Below are 18,109 nucleotides of genomic sequence, written 5' to 3' on the forward strand. Positions count from 1 at the left end.
ACATATTGTGCTATATGCATAGTTTACATATACTTTACATTATTTTTAAATGAGTATGTTTTCAAATCTACCTCTTTTTCTCCAACTTTCCCTGTCTTTAGTAAAGAAAAATTTCAAGTCTCTTGAAAATAATGGTGCTATCGGGGCACCTGGGTGGCTCAGTCAGTTAAGCGTCTGACTTCGGCTCAGGTCGTGATCTCACGGTCCGTGAGTTCGAGCCCTGCGTCAGGCTCTGTGTTGACAGCTCAGAGCCTGGAGCCTGTTTCAGATTCTGTGTCTCCCTCTCTCTGACCCTCCCCCGTTCACTCTCTGTCTCAAAAATAAATAAATGTTAAAAAAAATTTTTTTTAATGCAAAATATAAAACTATAAAAAATAATAATAATGGTGCTATCCCCTTATGGTGGTAGTGATACCAAACCAATTTTTGAGAGAAGAAATAATAGTGATTTCAGAAGTTTAAAGATAAAGCCTAGAGGTATGCCTACACAGAGTAAGAATATATGAACAGCAATGAAATATGCTGTTAATCCAAGATTTCGCCTTCACTTTACAACCTTTCAAGGCGCTTGCCTCAAAATAATCAAGTGTTTCAGAGATGAAAAGTACGGCACAGAGAATATAGTCAATAATACTGTAACAATGTTGCATGGTGACAGATGGTAGCTGTCCTTACTGTAGCGAGCACTGAGTAATGTACAGAATTGTCCAATCAATATTGGACAATATTGAAACTGACGTAACGCTGTTTGTTAATTATACTTCAATACAAAATAATAATAATCAGGTGTTTGACTCAATTTCTCAATTCTTGATCTAGACTTCTTTTCTTTATGAAAATAACACCAGTGATCTTACTCCAGAAGAAAGACTATTCTGATTGTTGTTTTTTGGCTTAAAGACACTATCATTGAAAATAACATCCAAGAACTATTTTTTTTTTTTATGTTTATTTTTGAGAGGGGGGAGGGGCTGGGAAAGAGGGAGGCAGAGGATCCCAAGCTGGCTCCCTGCTGACAGCAGAGATGCAGGGGTTCAAACTCTGAGATCATGACCTGAGCTGGAAGTCAGATGCTTAACTGACTGAACCACCCAGGCACCCCCATCCACGAACTATTTTTAAAACAACAGAGTAAGGAGATGTCTTCATCCAGGCAAACTACCAATGAAATGTAAATCTACTCTTGAAAAGCTACTAAACAGTGGCTGATAAAGGTTGTTTGTTTTTCTTGCTTTCAGTTTCCAAGGGCTATAAAGCATTGTTGGAGATGAAACTTTACTCAGGGACTGTGAAATCGTCCTAGGAACCTAGGAACCGGTCTCCCAGGCATGAATGCCTCATTTCAACGAAAAACATGGCAAGATGGGAGACTGCTAAAGAGGCACTGTGCCACGACAAAAAACCCTGGAGGTGAGTCTGACTTCTGGAAAGGAGCAGCAGTGACAAGGTGTGTTCCAGGAGCTGGCACTTGTTTGTGGGCAGAGATATAGGGACACCCAGGACGTTGGTCCCAGAGACCTCTGCAGAAGTTGTAAAGGCTTGAGGATTGAGGGAAGTCTTCAGAAATAACACTTGGATTTGAAGATAGCTCTTCCTTCACAGAGGAAGGTAAGTTCTCAGCCAACTGCAACATCTCCCTTAGCTGCCTTGTAGGGCGTCAGATTCCCTACCTCTGTGCCAACTGTGAAGATACTTTTTATAGTAAAGGAGATACGCCCCCAGAGTTCTTGATAATAACAAAACAATTCTAATTATCCCTTAGAATAATAAATATTCTGGCTCTGGCTCTAGCTTTCGTAACATCTGCAAAAGCCTCGTATATACAGGAAGACTGGCAGCACCAGGAAAATTCTGACCTAACTTTTGACTTTCTTCCCAGAGAACCAGTGGCTTATAGACCTACTATTTATCATGGATCCTTGTTCTCACAATTTAGTCCAAGTGAAGACAGACGGAGGGGACCAAAACAGTTTTACCATGCATTGGACAATTTCCATTTTGGGTTCAGAGCAGAAAAACATCTGACAACTGATGAGGGAGCATAAGGCCAGCTGACCGTCCCCACCCTTCCACCCTCCACCAGGTGGGATATGTGTGGTATTCCTCGGGCACTCCGGGCTGCCAGCTGCCCAAGAACAAAGGAAAGGGGTAAACAAATGGTTAACTGATAGAGATCAGAGTCCTGCAGGACCTAAGTCTCCCATCACCTCTCCATAGTGAAGGGGGAAACAAAGGCAGAAGGAAATGGCAGATACAACTCAATTTCCCAATTTCCATATCACCTGCAGCACATTGACAAATACTTGAGGCTGGCAGAGTAAAAGGTTTCTCCTGAAACTCCTGTCTTAATGCTAACGCTTTGCTAGAGGGAAAAACAACCTTAGCTTGACAATAGGCCTCCTAAATCCTGGGAGCCTTCTTTAGCATATGAAAATCTCCCTGGCAACTTCCCCAGGACTTTACCTCCCCCAATCCCATAGTGTATAACCAGTCTTTCCTCAAGGTCCCGGGGCAGCTCTTCCTGCCCACAGGTCCTGTCCCCGTGCTTCAATAAAATCACCTTTTTGCACCAAAGATGTCTTCAAGAATTCTTTCTTGGGTGACGACTCTGGACCCCATGAACCCCACTTTCACCCCCAAAAAACCTCATCGACTTCAAAATGAAGAGAACTGAGGGGCTATGCATCTAGTCACAAGAATGGCGATGACTAGGGGCACCTGGGTGGCTCAGTGGGTTGAGTGTGACCTCAGCTCAGGTCATGATCTCACGATTTGTGGGTTCAAGCCTTGCGTTGGGCTCTGTGCTGACAGCTCAGAGCTTGGAGCCTGCTTTGGATTCTATCAATTTCTCTCTCTCTCTCTCTCTCTGCCCCTCCCCGACTGGTGTGTGCATGCTTGCGCTCTCTCCGTCAGAAATAATAAATGAATAAACTTTAAAAAAAAAAAAAAAAAAGAATGGCAATGACCATGTTGTGGGTAAATAGGCTAACTCCTTATCCCATTATTTAACACAAATCTATACGGTCCTAAGGAATCAGGTGGAAATTCTTTGGATTCTGGCTCCAAGATTCAAAATATTCTAGGTAAATTTCCTACTATTTTTTATTTTATCCTCATTTTAGGAGAATTATAATAAGGCTCTACATTGAGCTGCTCCTTACAAGAACCTCAAAACATCCCAGACTAAGCTAGATGTTCTCCCTTTCTCTCATATACAAGTAAGAAATCCTTCATTCATTCATGCTTGCCTTCGGTGTTACGTTATCTCCTGTATTCTGGTACCATGATAGGTGCTGGATGTACAATGGTATGCATGAGATAGAAGAGCCATAAACCCCTTCTTCTTGGTAATGTGAAATAAGAGAAAATATAATATAAACAGCCTAAGTCACCGATTATAATCATTAAAATCCAGAAAGGTCAAAGATACACTGGAAAATTCAGATGAAATTAGAAATACCTTTATATTGGGGCACCTGGGCGGCTTAGTTGGTTGAGCACCCAATTCTTGATTTTGGCTCAGGTCATGATCCCAGGGTCCTGGGATTGAACCCTCCATCAGGCTCTGTGCTGAGCATGTTGCCTGGTTAGGATTCTCTCTCTCTCTCTCTCTCTCTCTCTCTCTCTCTCTCTCTCTCTCTCTTCCTCTCCTTCTCCCCCCCCCCCCAACCCCTCTCCTCTTCTCTCTCTCTCTCTTTTGCTCAAATAAATTTTAAAGAAAAAAAAAATACCTTTGGAGTCGGTGGATTCCCTCACAGGACTAGACTGTCCTGGGTCAAACTGTAGTAATAACAATGTCACAGCAACATACTTTGTCCTGTGGAGGTAATCAGATACAGGAAGACATGTATTGTTCACAGAGAACTAAAAGCAGGAAAAAACTATCATCAAAGATTTTATATACTATTATATCAGAATGAGAACTCGTGTTGTCTATGGCAAGATTCAGAAAGGGTCATTAGTACAGCTGTTCAAAAATCAATTATGGTAATAGCTAGCCTAGAATGACACCTCCACCAGATATGTACAATCACTTTATTCATTCCCCCATCTTATCTTTACAATAACTGTCTGGAATAGATGTTAATATATTTAAAAAAAATTTTTTAATTAGCTTTTTTTGTGAGAGAGAGATAGAGAGAGAATGCACCCACAAGTGGGTCAGAGAGAGAGAGGAAGAGAGCAAGAGAATCCCCTCGAACCCATGACCTGAGCCAAAATCAAGAGTCGGAAGTTCATCGACTGAGCCACTGAGGTGCCCCTGGAATAGATGTTAATATTATTTGCACTTTGAAGCAAAGGAAGTGAGGTGCACAGAGATAAGCTTTTCAAGGTCATATAGATGGTAAAGAGCAGAGGTGGGTTGATAGTCTCCGGTCTGCTCAAGTCCAGTATTCAAATTCTTAACTCTGCTAGGCTTCATTGCCAACTCTGTGGACCAATCAGTATGACTGTGTTTTTAGGAACCAGAGGTTGATGCTTTTGGTGCCTGTAACCACAGCTTTAATTCTGATAATCTGACCTCCTTAGAGGCTATGCCGAGTCTCACCAAACTTTGTTTGAATTAGTAGTATTTTTAAAAAAATTTTTTTTCAACGTTTATTTATTTTTGGGACAGAGAGAGACAGAGCATGAACGGGGGAGGGGCAGAGAGAGAGGGAGACACAGAATCAGAAACAGGCTCCAGGCTCTGAGCCATCAGCCCAGAGCCTGACGCGGGGCTCGAACTCCCGGACCGCGAGATCGTGACCTGGCTGAAGTCGGATGCTTAACCGACTGCGCCACCCAGGCGCCCCGAATTAGTAGTATTTTTAAAGTACCCCAACCACAGACATCTTGTAGATTCATGGAATTAGCTAGAAGTCCTGAACAGGATTCTCTTTATCTTGTCCTTAAGGTCATTTATATATATATATATATATATATATATATATATATATATATATATATATATATATGAGCCTTACCCTGTGAAAAGCCATTTGCTGATTTGTTCTGAGTTCACTGGGAGTGTCAGGGGCAAGATCACAGCTGGTTCATGGTCCTGTGACAAGAATCAAGCTAAGATTTATGTAATCATTGATAGGTACAAGGAGATCTAAATGCTAACCTGTCTTCCATCTCTAAATCACTGCAGGATAATGGATCAGTTAATTACCCTTTCAGTGTCTCAGCCTGAAGATGGAGGTATTAATAGCTACCTTCCTACCTGCTGAACATTTTAAGGCAATTAAGTGAGACAGTGGAACATAAATACATTGAAAAAGCATAGAGTAGGCTATAACAAATTGTCCCTGACTTGCTATAAGACATCTCGTCATTCTTTAAGTCTTATGCCCGGGTTACGTCACTCTTCTCCTCCCACATGCACAGTGCTCTAAAGTGTTCCTCCCCTCCAGGGCCTGAAAGAGAAGTTGAGCCAATGCCGGCAAATAAAATCAGGTAAGGTGCTAGACTGATGCAACAGTATTCTAACTGGCCCTCTTAATTTACCCATCCTCATCCATCTTAGCTCACGTTTTCATTTCAGCTGGGTTAATTTTTCATTTTACAAGGAAAAAATTCATTTTATGAATATGGGTCTTTATAAGGCCCTTCAAATCTTACCCCTTTGGTAAATGTCTAACCTTCTTTCCTGGAGGAATGAGCCTGACCCAGATCCAAGCAGTAATTTACAAAACCCTGGGAGTTTGGGTGACTGTGGGTGGTGACTATTGAGTAGAGGGTGTGTCTATGGGTGTGGGAGTAGCTCCAAAGCAGCTGAAACAAGACCCCAGCTGTTTTAAATGTTCTAGTTTCTTTTTGAAAGTCTATTCTAGCCCAATCTACTCCCAACAATCTAGAGGAAACTCTACCTTCAGTGCTTAGTCACGCTTAGTGGTGAGCCCCAGGGCAGGGCAATGCCCAGACCAGAAATGCACATCAGCCTAATCTTCAAATCTCCCTATCTATTCAGGGAGATAGAGAGAAAAGATTCTTTCCCTCATACAGGAAAACAGTTTTGAGATTTGAGCACTGAATTATTTGAAGTCAAAATATAAGTACTAATACGATGGGCAAATTTTCAGTGACCATGTTTTCTAAACATGAAGCAACTAAGCTGTACCAGGCTTGTAAGAGGAATGCTTTCCTTCCATGAACACTTAAGAAGTGAGTGGTTCTGTTGTGGCCACAAAATGGCAGGGGGGAAATCAGAGCTGTTGGTTATATGGCTAGAGTGAAACCAAGGACCAGGACTCTCATAGCCAATTAGGCACACAGCTACCATCGCATGCTGAAGGTGTAATGCAGGGAATCCTGAATAGCTACAATCTGATCATAAGCCATGATCCCCAAGAGGAAACAGTCAGCACTGCCCAGGAAGACAAAGAAAACATCTATGTGCCACAGTCAGTGAAAGAGATGGGTATTCTTCATCTCTTTACAAGACTATGTGCTCTGCCTAAATGAAAACCTACCCAGGTTGTGAAAAACTTATTCACTTGTTTATCCATTCAACAAACATTTATTGGTCACCATACGACACATTAGAGGGGAAGGAATAAGATATAGCCCTTATCCAACCAAAGAGCTTATATCTATGATAAATACGACATTCATAAACAAATTATCACACAAATAGAATAAAAGTTTTAGAAAGGTATACAAGATATTGTGCTTGATACTTTCTCTACCATTTGCAAGAACGTGGCCATTGTCCAATTGTCATGGGGGAAGAATTTTTATAAACTTTCCAAAGCGAGATGTCCATATTGATCCTGTTTCTAAAACTGCTGTACTTCTCTTGGTTCTTGGCTAAAAACAGTTTATTTTTTTTTCAATATATGAAATTTATTGTCAAATTGGTTTCCATACAACACCCAGTGCTCATCCCAAAAGGTGCCCTCCTCAATACCCATCACCCACCCTCTCCTCCCTCCCACCCCCCATCAACCCTTAGTTTGTTCTCAGTTCTCAACAGTCTCTTATGCTTTGGCTCTCTCCCACTCTAACCTCTTTTTTTTTTTTTTTCCTTCCCCTCCCCCATGGGTTCCTGTTAAGTTTCTCAGGATCCACATAAGAGTGAAACCATATGGTATCTGTCTTTCTCTGTATGGCTTATTTCACTTAGCATCACACTCTCCAGTTCCATCCACGTTGCTACAAAAGGCCATATTTCATTCTTTCTCATTGCCACGTAGTATTCCATTGTGTATATAAACCACAATTTCTTTATCCATTCATCAGTTGATGGACATTTAGGCTCTTTCCACAATTTGGCTATTGTTGAGAGTGCTGCTATAAACATTGGGGTACAAGTGCCCCTATGCATCAGTGCTCCTGTATCCCTTGGATAAATTCCTAGCAGTGCTATTGCTGGGTCATAGGGTAGGTCTATTTTTAATTTTCTGAGGAACCTCCACACTGCTTTCCAGAGCGGCTGCACCAATTTGCATTCCCACCAACAGTGCAAGAGGGTTCCCGTTTCTCCACATCCTCTCCAGCATCTATAGTCTCCTGATTTGTTCATTTTGGCCACTCTGACTGGCGTGAGGTGATATCTGAGTGTGGTTTTGATTTGTATTTCCCTGATAAGGAGCGACGTTGAACATCTTTTCATGTGCCTGTTGGCCATCCGGATGTCTTCTTTAGAGAAGTGTCTATTCATGTAAAAACACAGAGTTTATAAAAGGCACGGGGGTGTACAGTTGAGGGCCAGTGCACTAAGAGGCTGAGTTTTTTCTGCAACCACAAACCAGTGATGGAGCCATCATGCTTATTGCTGCTGAACTGGCACACGCTGACCTCTTTTTCTATCTAGGAAGATAACCCTTTAGAGAACAATGGAGCATCCTTTATATGGGACAATGTGATCCCAATGTATATTGTAGGACTTGGACTCAAGATCATAATGACTTCACATTTGATGGCCAGCATATTCTTGCTAGGCGACATGTATGTTCAGAGGCTCAGGAGTTATTAATTCAGCTGCTTCTTGCAAAACAAAAGTGAAGTCAAAGTCCTGAGCCCAGATGCCACATGGGGCAAACTAACTCGGCTCTTATTCATAGTGATAAGTTTTATAGTTAACCTGAGCCAAGTCTTTAAAATGTGAGCTGGCAAACACAAACAAGAAGAGAGAGAGAGCGACCCACCCAGCATAAACCTATCTTCAAGATTATTAAAGCTATAGGTGCTAACCCAGCATCATTACCTTGATCCTAAAGCACAAAGCACTTTCTTTCCTAACATAATTTTTCTTTTGTCCTAGAAAACCTAATGTGCCACTTTTATGGGGGATGAAAACTAAACCATAGAGATCCAGTTCCACTTTCACCCATTTTCACCCATCCTGGAGATACAAATGTTTTTGTAACTTTCCTGCTAATGTATATTGGCACTCTCATTGGTAATACCACAGTCTTTCTCACTATCTGGGCGGAACGTTCACTCCACATTCCCATGTCTTTCTTTCTGGCTAATCTGGCAGTTCTGGAGATCTTTTACTCTTCCACTTGTTGCCCCTCTCCCTTTGGTCAACCTCCTGACCATGGGGAGAATGCCCATCTCTTTCACTGACTGTGGCACATAGATGTTCTCCTTTGTCTTCCTGGGCAGTGCTAACTGTTTCCTCTTGGGGATCATGGCTTATGATCAGATTGTAGCTATTCAGGATTCCCTGCATTACAGCCTCAGCATGAGATGGTAGCTGTGTGCCTAATTGGCTATGGGAGTCCCGGTCCTTGGTTTCACTCTAGCCATACAACCAACAGCTCTGATTTCCCCCCTGCCATTTTGTGGCCACAACAGAATCACTCACTTCTACTGTGATGTACTCCGATCTTACAGTTGGCCTGTGGAGACACTCGAATACAAGAAGCCATGATCTTCATTGTCAGTGTCATCATCCTTACCATTCCCTGTTCCCTGATCTCCATCTCATACATCTTCATTGTGGGTGCCATTTTGAAGATCTGCTCTGCGGAGGGATGGTGCAAGGCCTTCTCCACCTTTTCCTCTCATCTGACCATGGCTCTCCTCCAGTATGGCTCCTGCAGCCTTATGTATTTATGCCCCAGCTCTAGCTATAACCCAGAAATGGGTGTCTGTTGTCTACACCTTTGTCACCCCTGTCTTGAATGCCTTGATCTATAGTAGGAGGAACAAGTTGCTGAAAGGCACTAAGTAGTGAAAAGACATTTACTGAACTAGGAAATGTGGGGGTTTCTGGGCTCATATAAACAACAGGAAATAATTATTCAGAAAACGATAAACTCGGGGACTAGATGACTAAACATTTGGGGAACTGATTTACCTACTTCCTCAGGACCCAGTTCCTTTTCCTAGCTCCCAACTATAGTGTAAGTTGGTGAAAGTAAGACATTATCATTTAAATAAGAGAGAGTAGTTTTTTTGTTTTGTTTTGTTTTGTTCACTGGTCCATCCCCAGTGCCTAAAACAGCTAAAGTAGATACTCAGTGCATATTTATTGAACTGGTGAATTCCTTCAAGTGATGGCAAAAATATTCTTAGTTCTTTGTTATTACCTGCACAAAGCTATATACTGAGATTTGCATATACCAGCATTCCATAAATACTTGTAGAATAACAGAGGTTGCCTCTAAAAACACTAATAATTCTTCAAGTTTCCACTCATAAAGTCTTATTTTTCTCCTTTCTATTGTCTGAGTATTGAGAAAAAATTTTTTTAAGTTTATTTATTTATTTTGAGAGAGTGTGAGCGCGGGTGGGGGAAGGGCAGAAAGAGAAAATCCCAAGCAGGCTCTGTACTGTCAGTGCAGGGCTCAAACTCACGAACCCTGAGATCATGACTGAGCCAAAATTAAGAGTCCAGATGCGTAACCGGCTGAGCCACCCAGGCATCCCTCGGGTAATGTTTATTGTGAGACTCATCAGTGTTGAGAAGTTATAAAAATAGAATACATAAATATCTGGAATGTATTGCCATTTTAAAAAGTATAATTGGTGATATTTCAAAATTACAAATAATATCTTCACCCCATTCAGAATGGGAAATTTCAAGAAGGGGCCAAGGCACTAATGGTGATTTGGCAGAACTGGTAGGAGAACTTCTTTTCTCTGTTCTTACCAGTCTGTCTTGTTATGGTTCTACTTTTTTATCTGTTTGTTTATTTATGTTTTGAGAGAGAGAGAGAGAAAGAGAGAGAGAGAATGAGCAGGGGAGGGGCAGAGAGAGAGGGAGACAGAGAATCCCAAGCAGGTTCTGCTCTATCAGTGCAGAACCCGACACGGGGCTCCAACTCACAAACCGTGAGATCATGACCTGAGCCAAAATCAAGAGTTGGATGCTTAACCTACTGAGCCACCCAGGCACCCCATTATGGTTCTACTTTTAAAATTACATGTTTCCATTTTTAAATATAATACACATCCATTTTATAAAAATTGAAAAACATATAAAAGTAGAAAAAGTTAAAAATCATTTCTAGTGCCACCAATTAAAAGAAACGTGAGAGAGGGGGAGACACAAAACGGAAGCAGGCTCCAGGGTCTGAGCTGTCAGTACAGAGCCTGATGTGGTGCTAGAACTCATGAACCATGAGATCAGAACCTGAGCAGAAGTCAGACGCTTAACTGACTGAGCCACCCAGGTGCCCCTTCCTATTGTCAATTGGTAGTTTTACAATTAATCTTGTTTATATTTATTAATTGAATTGACCTTTTTATATATTTTATATCTATTTAAATTTTTGTGGGTTTTCTAAGATGCTTAAAGAATTTTAAGATCCTTTTTAAAGAAAACTCTTCTATTTTTTTAAGTTTATTTATTTACTTTGAGAGAGAGAGAGCACAATTAGGGGACAGGCAGAGAGAGGGAGACAGAGAATTCTAAGCAGGCTCCACACTGTCAGCACAGAGCCCAACGTGGGGCTCGAACCCATGAACCATGAGATTATGACCTGAGCCAATGTAGGATACTTAACCGACTGAGCCACCCAGACCCCTAAGATCTATTTCTTAGTTTTTGTGCTTTATGTCAATGCTTTCCCTATAATATGTGAAAGTAATACAATATTTTGAAAGTTTATTAATGATTTTATATGTATATTATGTGTACTCTTTACATACATACTATATATGTATACATGTTATTATAAAATTCAGTATTCAGATTTTTGCTTTGTGATTTTTCCACTTTTTTAGTAAATAAATTCTGAAATTCTATCCTGAAATCATACAAATATTCACCCATATTTTGTTCTTGCTGCTTTATGTTTAAAATTTTACATTACAAAAAAAAATAAAAATAAAAATAAAACTCTCAACAACTGGTTGAAAGCTGAAAAAAAATAAAATTTTACATAGAACTTATTTATCATTGTGGAATGTATGCTGTTGTATGCTGTGCTATAAGCCTTTAACTTTTATCTCAAAATAAATAACCAATTGCTTCAGTGTAATTCAAATCATGTTTCCTTAACCCAGTGAATTATTATCTTTATCACATAGAAACACACATGTATGTTCTTTTTCTCAGCCACTTACTCTGTTCCATAAATTAGTCTGTGTATTCCTGTACTGATACTACCTTATTTGTACCACTGGTATTTTATGATCATTTACATAATAATATTAGAATCTGTTTATCTTTCCAGAAATTTGCTATAATTAAAAGGTTTGGAGTTTACCTTCAAACAGGTTGTGGTGGTTTCGAAAAACATCCACCAGTTCTTTGATATTCTTTCTTTATAAAGTGGATGGTATTCTTTTGGGTTTTCTTTTCCTATTGAGATAGAATAATTATTATGTTAAACACATAATCCACCTCTTCCATCAAAATTGTCCCATCTTAACTGTCAGCTGATAGGTGAGGGAAGCAAGTGTGCCTGAGTTCTTTTTATAGTTTATTTATTTGTTTCATGGGGGTGGGGGGCGGGGAGTGGTACAGAGAGAAGGAGAGAGACTCCCAAACAGGCTTTGTGCCGTCAGCAGCACAGCCGGGTAAAGGGCTCAATCCCACGAACCATGAGATCATGGCCGGAGGTGAAATCAAGAGTCAGATGTTTAACTGACTGAGCCACCCACCCAGGCACCCAAAGTATGCCTGAGTTCTTAAACATCATTGAATTTTACATCAGCCTTGTGTATAATTAATAAAATGCCTCAAGACTTTTGTTTTTCATTTTTTTATGGTTATTTATTTTTGAGAATAAAGACCGAGCATGAGTGGGGAAGGGGCAGAGAGAGAGAGAGACACAGAATCCGAAGCAGGCTCCAAGCTCTGAGCTGTCAGCATAGAGCCTGACATGGGGCTCAAACCCATGAACCGTGAGATCATGACCTGAGCCGAAGTCAGATGCTTAACCGACGGAGCCACCCAGGTGCCCCCAAGACCTTTTTTTTTAAATGTTTATTTTTGAAAGAGAGAGAGAGAGAGAGCACGAACAGAGGAGGGGCAGAGAGAGAGGGGGACAGAGGATCCAAAGCAGGTTCTGTGCTGACAGCAGACAGCCCGATGCAAGGCTCGAACTCACAACCTGGAGATCATGACCTGAGCTGAAGTCGGATGCTCAACCAACTGAGCCACCCAGGCGCCCCCTAATGCCTCAAGACTTAATGATGTTCATGGAATTTGACTAATTTTTATACTTTGTTGAACAAACCTCTCTCCCTTTTGCAAGGTTTGCCCAAAGGAAGATACAGCCAAGGTCCCTCCAGTACAGCAGTCTCAGGGAACAGCCTGAATCTTTTTCCCAATGGCCCCGGGAAAAGGCCAGAAACCAGAACCTCACTTATCCTCTCTCACTTAGATATGGGGAAATACGGAAGTCCAGCTAATGCCAGAAGCTGACTCCCAGTGAGCCTTAGGCGTACCAGGGAACACCGAGGTATTGGGCAGGGAGTTGGGCGGTAGAGGCTTTTTAAGCTTTCACAGGGTTTCCTCTCTTCCTCCCTACCCTCCCTCTTAGTCCTCTTCCACCCTGCCCCCATTCCTTAGCACCAGCTGTTACTAGTAAAATGGGCAAGGATATATTCTGAATGGGATGTTGCCATCCAACCCTGTTCTGGTGACCCTACGAGAACTACAAGAAACCAAGGCAAGGGGATTATAAAGGGTACTTGAAGACCTTCAAGGTATAATGTGTGAAGACATCTGCTATGAACCAATAGCTAGAGTCAATTTTTCACTTTGTCAGTTCATTCATTCATTCATTCATTCATTCATTTTGACAGAGAGAGACAGCACAAACAGAGGAGGAACAAAGAGAGAGGAAGAGAGAGAATCCCAAGCAGGCACCGCATTGTCAGCACAGACCCTGATGTGGGGCTCGAACCCACGAACCGTGAGATCATGACCTGAGCCGAAACCAAGAGTCGGACGCTTAACTGACTGAGTCACCCAGGGGCCCTGCGAATCCTTTCCTTTATATTGGCTTATGATTGAAAGAACTCAGAATGTTTGAACAATTACTATTAAGTGCTGAAGTAAATGATGTGGTAAGAATAAAATGCTGAATGGGAAATACATCGTTTCTGCCTTCTGTCACTTATTCTCGCTAAGGGCCCAGGAAGGAGGGACTCATCATCCCTTTCCTGAGCTGTGTACATAAATGACAAGGGGAATAGTTGCCCGTGCCCCCGTCCCTGGCCTGCAATACTCAAAGAATCAAAAGAAAACGATGGAAGCAACTGTAAGCTCACATCTCTTAGCACTTCAGTAACAGACAAATGTGCAAGAAAACGGACTTTCTGCTTTTATCTTCCAATGCCATGGTCTACCCCAGAACACTACCATATTTCCCCATCTCTACATGACAGCCAATCACTACTAATACCTGATGGATATGCCTACAACACATCCTTAGTGTCAAGACCTGGTCAGCATTAAGCTGTCCCCCGCCCCCCGCCCCGACTGCCACGGGGGGGGGGGGGGGACCCACGGCAGGAGGGTGGGCCTGCGCTTTCTCTCTCACTCTTGATACTTCTTTTAATGATCTTTCATGCTCTCACCTAGTGAAACTTCCTATTTTTCACCTTTCAGCAGTATATGACATACTTAAATTTTAATGTTTTCTCATTATGCTACCCCAAAACCATTTTAGATAACTCCAATGGTTCACACATACCACATGGGGTAGGCTGTAAAATGCCCCATCTCCCCCTGAGATGTCCATGTCCTGATGCCCAGAACCTGTGAATCTGACTTTATGCGGTAAAGGGGATTTTGCAGATGGGGACATTATCCTGGATTATCCAGGTGCCCCCACTGTTATCATGGAGTCTTTGTAAGAGGGAAGCAGAAGGGTGGGAGAGAAAAACGTAACAACAAACGGAGAGGGTGTGAGGGAGAGTCTGAAAGACGCTCGGCTGCCAGCTTTGAAAACGGAAGACAGGCAACAAGCCAAGGAATGCAAACAACGTCTAGAAGCTGAAAACAGTAAACAGATTCTCTCCTAACACTCCAGAAGGAATATAGTACTGCAAGTTTGTGGGCTACATGAACAATGACCCTCTGGGCAGCCCATGACTTTCTCCTTCTCTACGAGACATTTTCCAAGCACTCAGGTTTAATGTCTTAAAGCCATGGTTCTCAAAGTAGAACCAGTGGCATCAGCATCACCTGGGAACTTGCTATAAATTCTCCAGTCCTACTTCAGACCTACTGGATCAGAAACTTTGGGGATGAGGCCCAGCAGTCGGCGTTTTTTAACAAGCCCTCTTCGGGACGTGGAGAACCACTGATTTAGAGTTGCGCGTTACTTAATGAAAATTGAAACCATCTAAAACTAGTCTCACAAGAGAGTAAACTTTGTTTTGCCATTTTTTTTTTTAAAAAGAATATATAGACCCTATAAATACCACAATGGGTCATTTGTAGCTTTTGGAGAGAGGACAGACAATGCTAAAGAAAACTCTGTGGCTTTGTCTAATTGATGTCCTCTCTCCTGTCAAAAGCCTCTTGTACCCACCTAGCATGCAAGAGAGACTTCTCTTTCATCCACTTATGGGATACTCTCTAGAGGCATCACACCTTATTTCTGAAGAATCACTTGTGAAAGGAACTTGTACCCCTCCCATCTTAACAATGGATCTAGGGGCACCTGGGTGGCTCAGCCAGTTAAGTGTCCAATTTCAGCTCATGATGTCACAATTTGGGAGTTCGAGCCCCACATTGGGCTCTTGCTGATGGCTCAGACCCTGGAGCCAGCTTCAAATTCTGTCTCCCTCTCTTTCTGCCCGCCCCCCCCCACTCATATTCTCTCTCTCTCTCTCAAAAATAAAAACATTAAAACAATTTTTTATTTAAAAAAATAATGGATTACACAACTAAAAAAAGTGCATTATTCCCTTAAAGGAACTCTCATTAATCCCCCTCACAAATAGGTGTTATGTGAGGGGGAAAAAATGGGTAATTTTGGTGATCATCTCAGTGACACCTTGTCTTCTGTTTCTTTAATTACTGCTTATTTTTCTACTTTCTTTGAGCTTACCCGATTCATTTATATTCAGGCTTTCCTACTTTCTTATATAAACTGCTTTAGCTATATCCTGAAAGTCATGATAAGCTATATGTTTATCATTAAGTTCTAAATATTTTCTGCTTGTCATATTTTAAGTAGTGAATGAATTAGAGGTATATTTTTAATTTTTTTGAGTCTATTTATTTTGAGAGAGAGCGAGGATCCTAAGCAGGCTCTGCACTGTCAGCACAGAGCCCCATGCGGGCTCGAATTCAAGAACCGTGAGATCATGACCTGAACCGAAATCAAGAGTCAGATGTTTAACCGACTGAGCCACCCACGTGCCCCGAGGTGTATTATTTTTAACGTCTGATCTTTTTTCAAGTTTATTTATTTTGAAAGAGACCGAGAGAATGTGGGCATGGGCGAGGCAGAGAAAGAGGGACAATCTCAAGCAAGCTCAACGCTGTCAGCGCAGAGCCCATGTGGGGGCTTGAACTCATGAAATGGAAACTGTGAGATCCTGACCTGCGCGTAAATCGAGTCAGGTGCTTAACCAGCTGAGCCACCCCGGTGCCCCTTGATGTCTGATTTCTAACATAATGATCAGAAAACATGATCTGCATCATCAAGGATCAGCCAACGTTTTCCGGAAAGAGCCAGTTAGTAAACCGTGCAGGCTTTGCGGGCCAAATGGGTCTCCACTGTAAGTACTCATCTCCACCTTTGTTGCCCTAAAGCAACCAAAGACAGTATGTAAATAAATGAAAGTGAGTATTCCAACAAAACTTTACTTACAACAGTAGATAACTGGCCTGGTTCAGCCAAGAGAGTCATTTCCAACCCCTGGTCTATATAGTACCAATTCCTTTTGGTCACCGTTAAGACTTGCTGTTACCTAGTACTGTGTTGTAGCAATGTTCAGTGTGTGCTTGAAACCCACTTATCATCCTATCCTCCCTCTGCTCCTCTTCCTTAAGGTTCAGGCCTGGCCCATGTAAGCATTTGCTTTTGTTAAATTATCACGGTGATTCAGACACTGGGTTTTTGGAATCAGAGAGACCCCAGCTGCCAGCTTTGCCACTTGCCATTGGGTGATTTGGGGCAAATTATTTAACATCTCTAATCCTCAAGTTCCTCACCTGTAAGATAGACAAAATAATAATAATAATTAATAATAAATACCTCATGGGGTTGGCATAGGAAGGATTTAACGAGATAATCCATACATGGCACCTAGCAGAGTGCCAGACAGATTTCAATCATTATCAGTAGCATTAACATCACCATGCCATTGAACCACTATCGAGTGGGGTAGGTATCATTAAACCCATTTTACAAAGAAATTAAGGCTCAAAGATGTTTAGGTAACTTGCCCTAAATCTGATAGCCAGTGAGTGACAAAGCACCGATTCCCACCCAGAGCTTCTTGTCTCCAAATCCAAAGCGTCCAGGACTCAGGTTCTGATTAATCCAATCACCCTAACAAGTGAGGAATTAATTGACCGTATGCCATTCCTTAGGCGAGGCTGCATTTTCAGACACGCGGAGAAAGGAGTTGCGGAATGCACAGGGATTAATTCTTCGCGGTTCAAGTTTAGTCCTTACGGGAAACGAGAGAGTTCCGCGAGCTCAACGGGTCAACGGGCGGACCGACAGGGCCCGGGCGGTGCCAGCAGAGGCGGCAAGCCACCAGACTCCGGGAACCAGGGTGTCGCGGCTTATGATCTGGACAAAACTCCTTTTTGGGCTCGATCCGCGCAGGAGGTGGTGTCCTTCGGCGGCGCAGCCGGGCTGGCGCTCCTCGGCCCCGGTGACCTTGCTACCCACGGCCCCGCTGCCCTTTCTGGCTCCCCCGTTCCACGTGCCCGGGGCGCCTGGCGCCTAAAAATATCACCCCGGTTCAACCTCCCGGTACATGCCTTCGCTTTTTAAAAACCGGCCGCCGTCATCACCTCGAGACTCATAAATCACAGCCCTGACCTGCTGTGGAGGCAGCGGGTGACGGGGCCCTCAAAGCAGCGACGAATTCAGCCCCCTTCGATGACCCGGGCTTTTCGGTCTTTTCCCCCTCCGCTCCGCGCACAGGGCATATCGCGAGGACCGCCCGCCCCACCCTAGCCCCGAAGATCGTGCTGGTCGTTAGAAAAACAGCCCGGGAACCTCCATTTCTCCCAGCTCGGGCTAAACCGGGGACTCTTCAAAGCCATATCCTGTGACAATCACAGGGGTTTTCTCCGCCCCGTCGGTGACGGAAAACTCGTGACTCGGACCTGAGCGCGGGGCGGGCGGAAAGCAGCCGGGGGCGGAGCTGCGAGCCCGGCTCGCGAGGAAGCCCCCGACGGGCGGCGCGTGCGCAGTCGCTCTCCACGGGACCTCCTTCCCGCCGCTGAGACTAGGAAGCGGGACGCCAAATCTGTCCCCGCGCAGCCGCCGCGCCGGGCGCCGAGCGGGGCGGCCGGCCTCCCCGAGGCGCGCCTGTGCACGTTCCCACGCACGCTCCGGCGTACGGCGGCGGCCAGGGGTCGCGAGCCGGTGGAGGACCCGCGCGCGGAGGAGCCCGGCGAGTCAGCGCCTCTTCCCTCCCTCCCCCACTCCCCTCCCCGCTCCCTCCCCCCCTCCCCAAGAATGTTCCGCTACGAGGTGAGCTCTTGCGACCGGAAGTAACCCCTCCCTCCCTCCTG

General features: G+C 43.4%; 1 protein-coding gene, 2 long non-coding RNA genes and 1 pseudogene across 5 annotated transcripts in view; 3 read left to right on the plus strand and 1 right to left on the minus strand.

The window, feature by feature from the left end:
• Positions 1-18,001, minus strand: part of LOC147576441 (uncharacterized) — a 34,552-nt gene extending 16,551 nt beyond the window's left edge. For 2 of the 3 annotated variants that reach the window (XR_015240804.1, XR_015240803.1), the window contains exons 1-4: positions 16,224-18,001; positions 11,652-11,746; positions 4,968-5,044; positions 3,732-3,817 (exon numbers count right to left, since the gene is read on the minus strand). This is a non-coding gene — a long non-coding RNA (uncharacterized LOC147576441). The remainder of the gene's footprint in view (positions 1-3,731; positions 3,818-4,967; positions 5,045-11,651; positions 11,747-16,223) is intronic. The other variant, XR_015240805.1, reaches the window with a different exon arrangement.
• Positions 1,242-13,491, plus strand: LOC147576442 (uncharacterized). The gene is made up of 2 exons (XR_015240806.1): positions 1,242-1,410; positions 13,202-13,491. It is a non-coding gene; the product is annotated as an uncharacterized LOC147576442 (long non-coding RNA).
• LOC112851851 (olfactory receptor 10V1-like) lies at positions 8,273-9,192 on the plus strand (annotated as a pseudogene).
• The window catches only part of PATL1 (PAT1 homolog 1, processing body mRNA decay factor), a 32,463-nt gene continuing 32,205 nt past the window's right edge, over positions 17,852-18,109 (plus strand). Inside the window, exon 1 of the mRNA XM_025915675.2 lies at positions 17,852-18,068. Coding sequence (XP_025771460.1) covers positions 18,054-18,068 — 15 coding nt within the window. The 5' untranslated portion in view covers positions 17,852-18,053. The remainder of the gene's footprint in view (positions 18,069-18,109) is intronic.

The sequence above is a fragment of the Puma concolor genome, chromosome D1, assembly GCF_028749965.1.
Source record: "Puma concolor isolate L17-30 chromosome D1, mPumCon1.1.hap2, whole genome shotgun sequence".
NCBI lineage: Eukaryota > Metazoa > Chordata > Mammalia > Carnivora > Felidae > Puma > Puma concolor.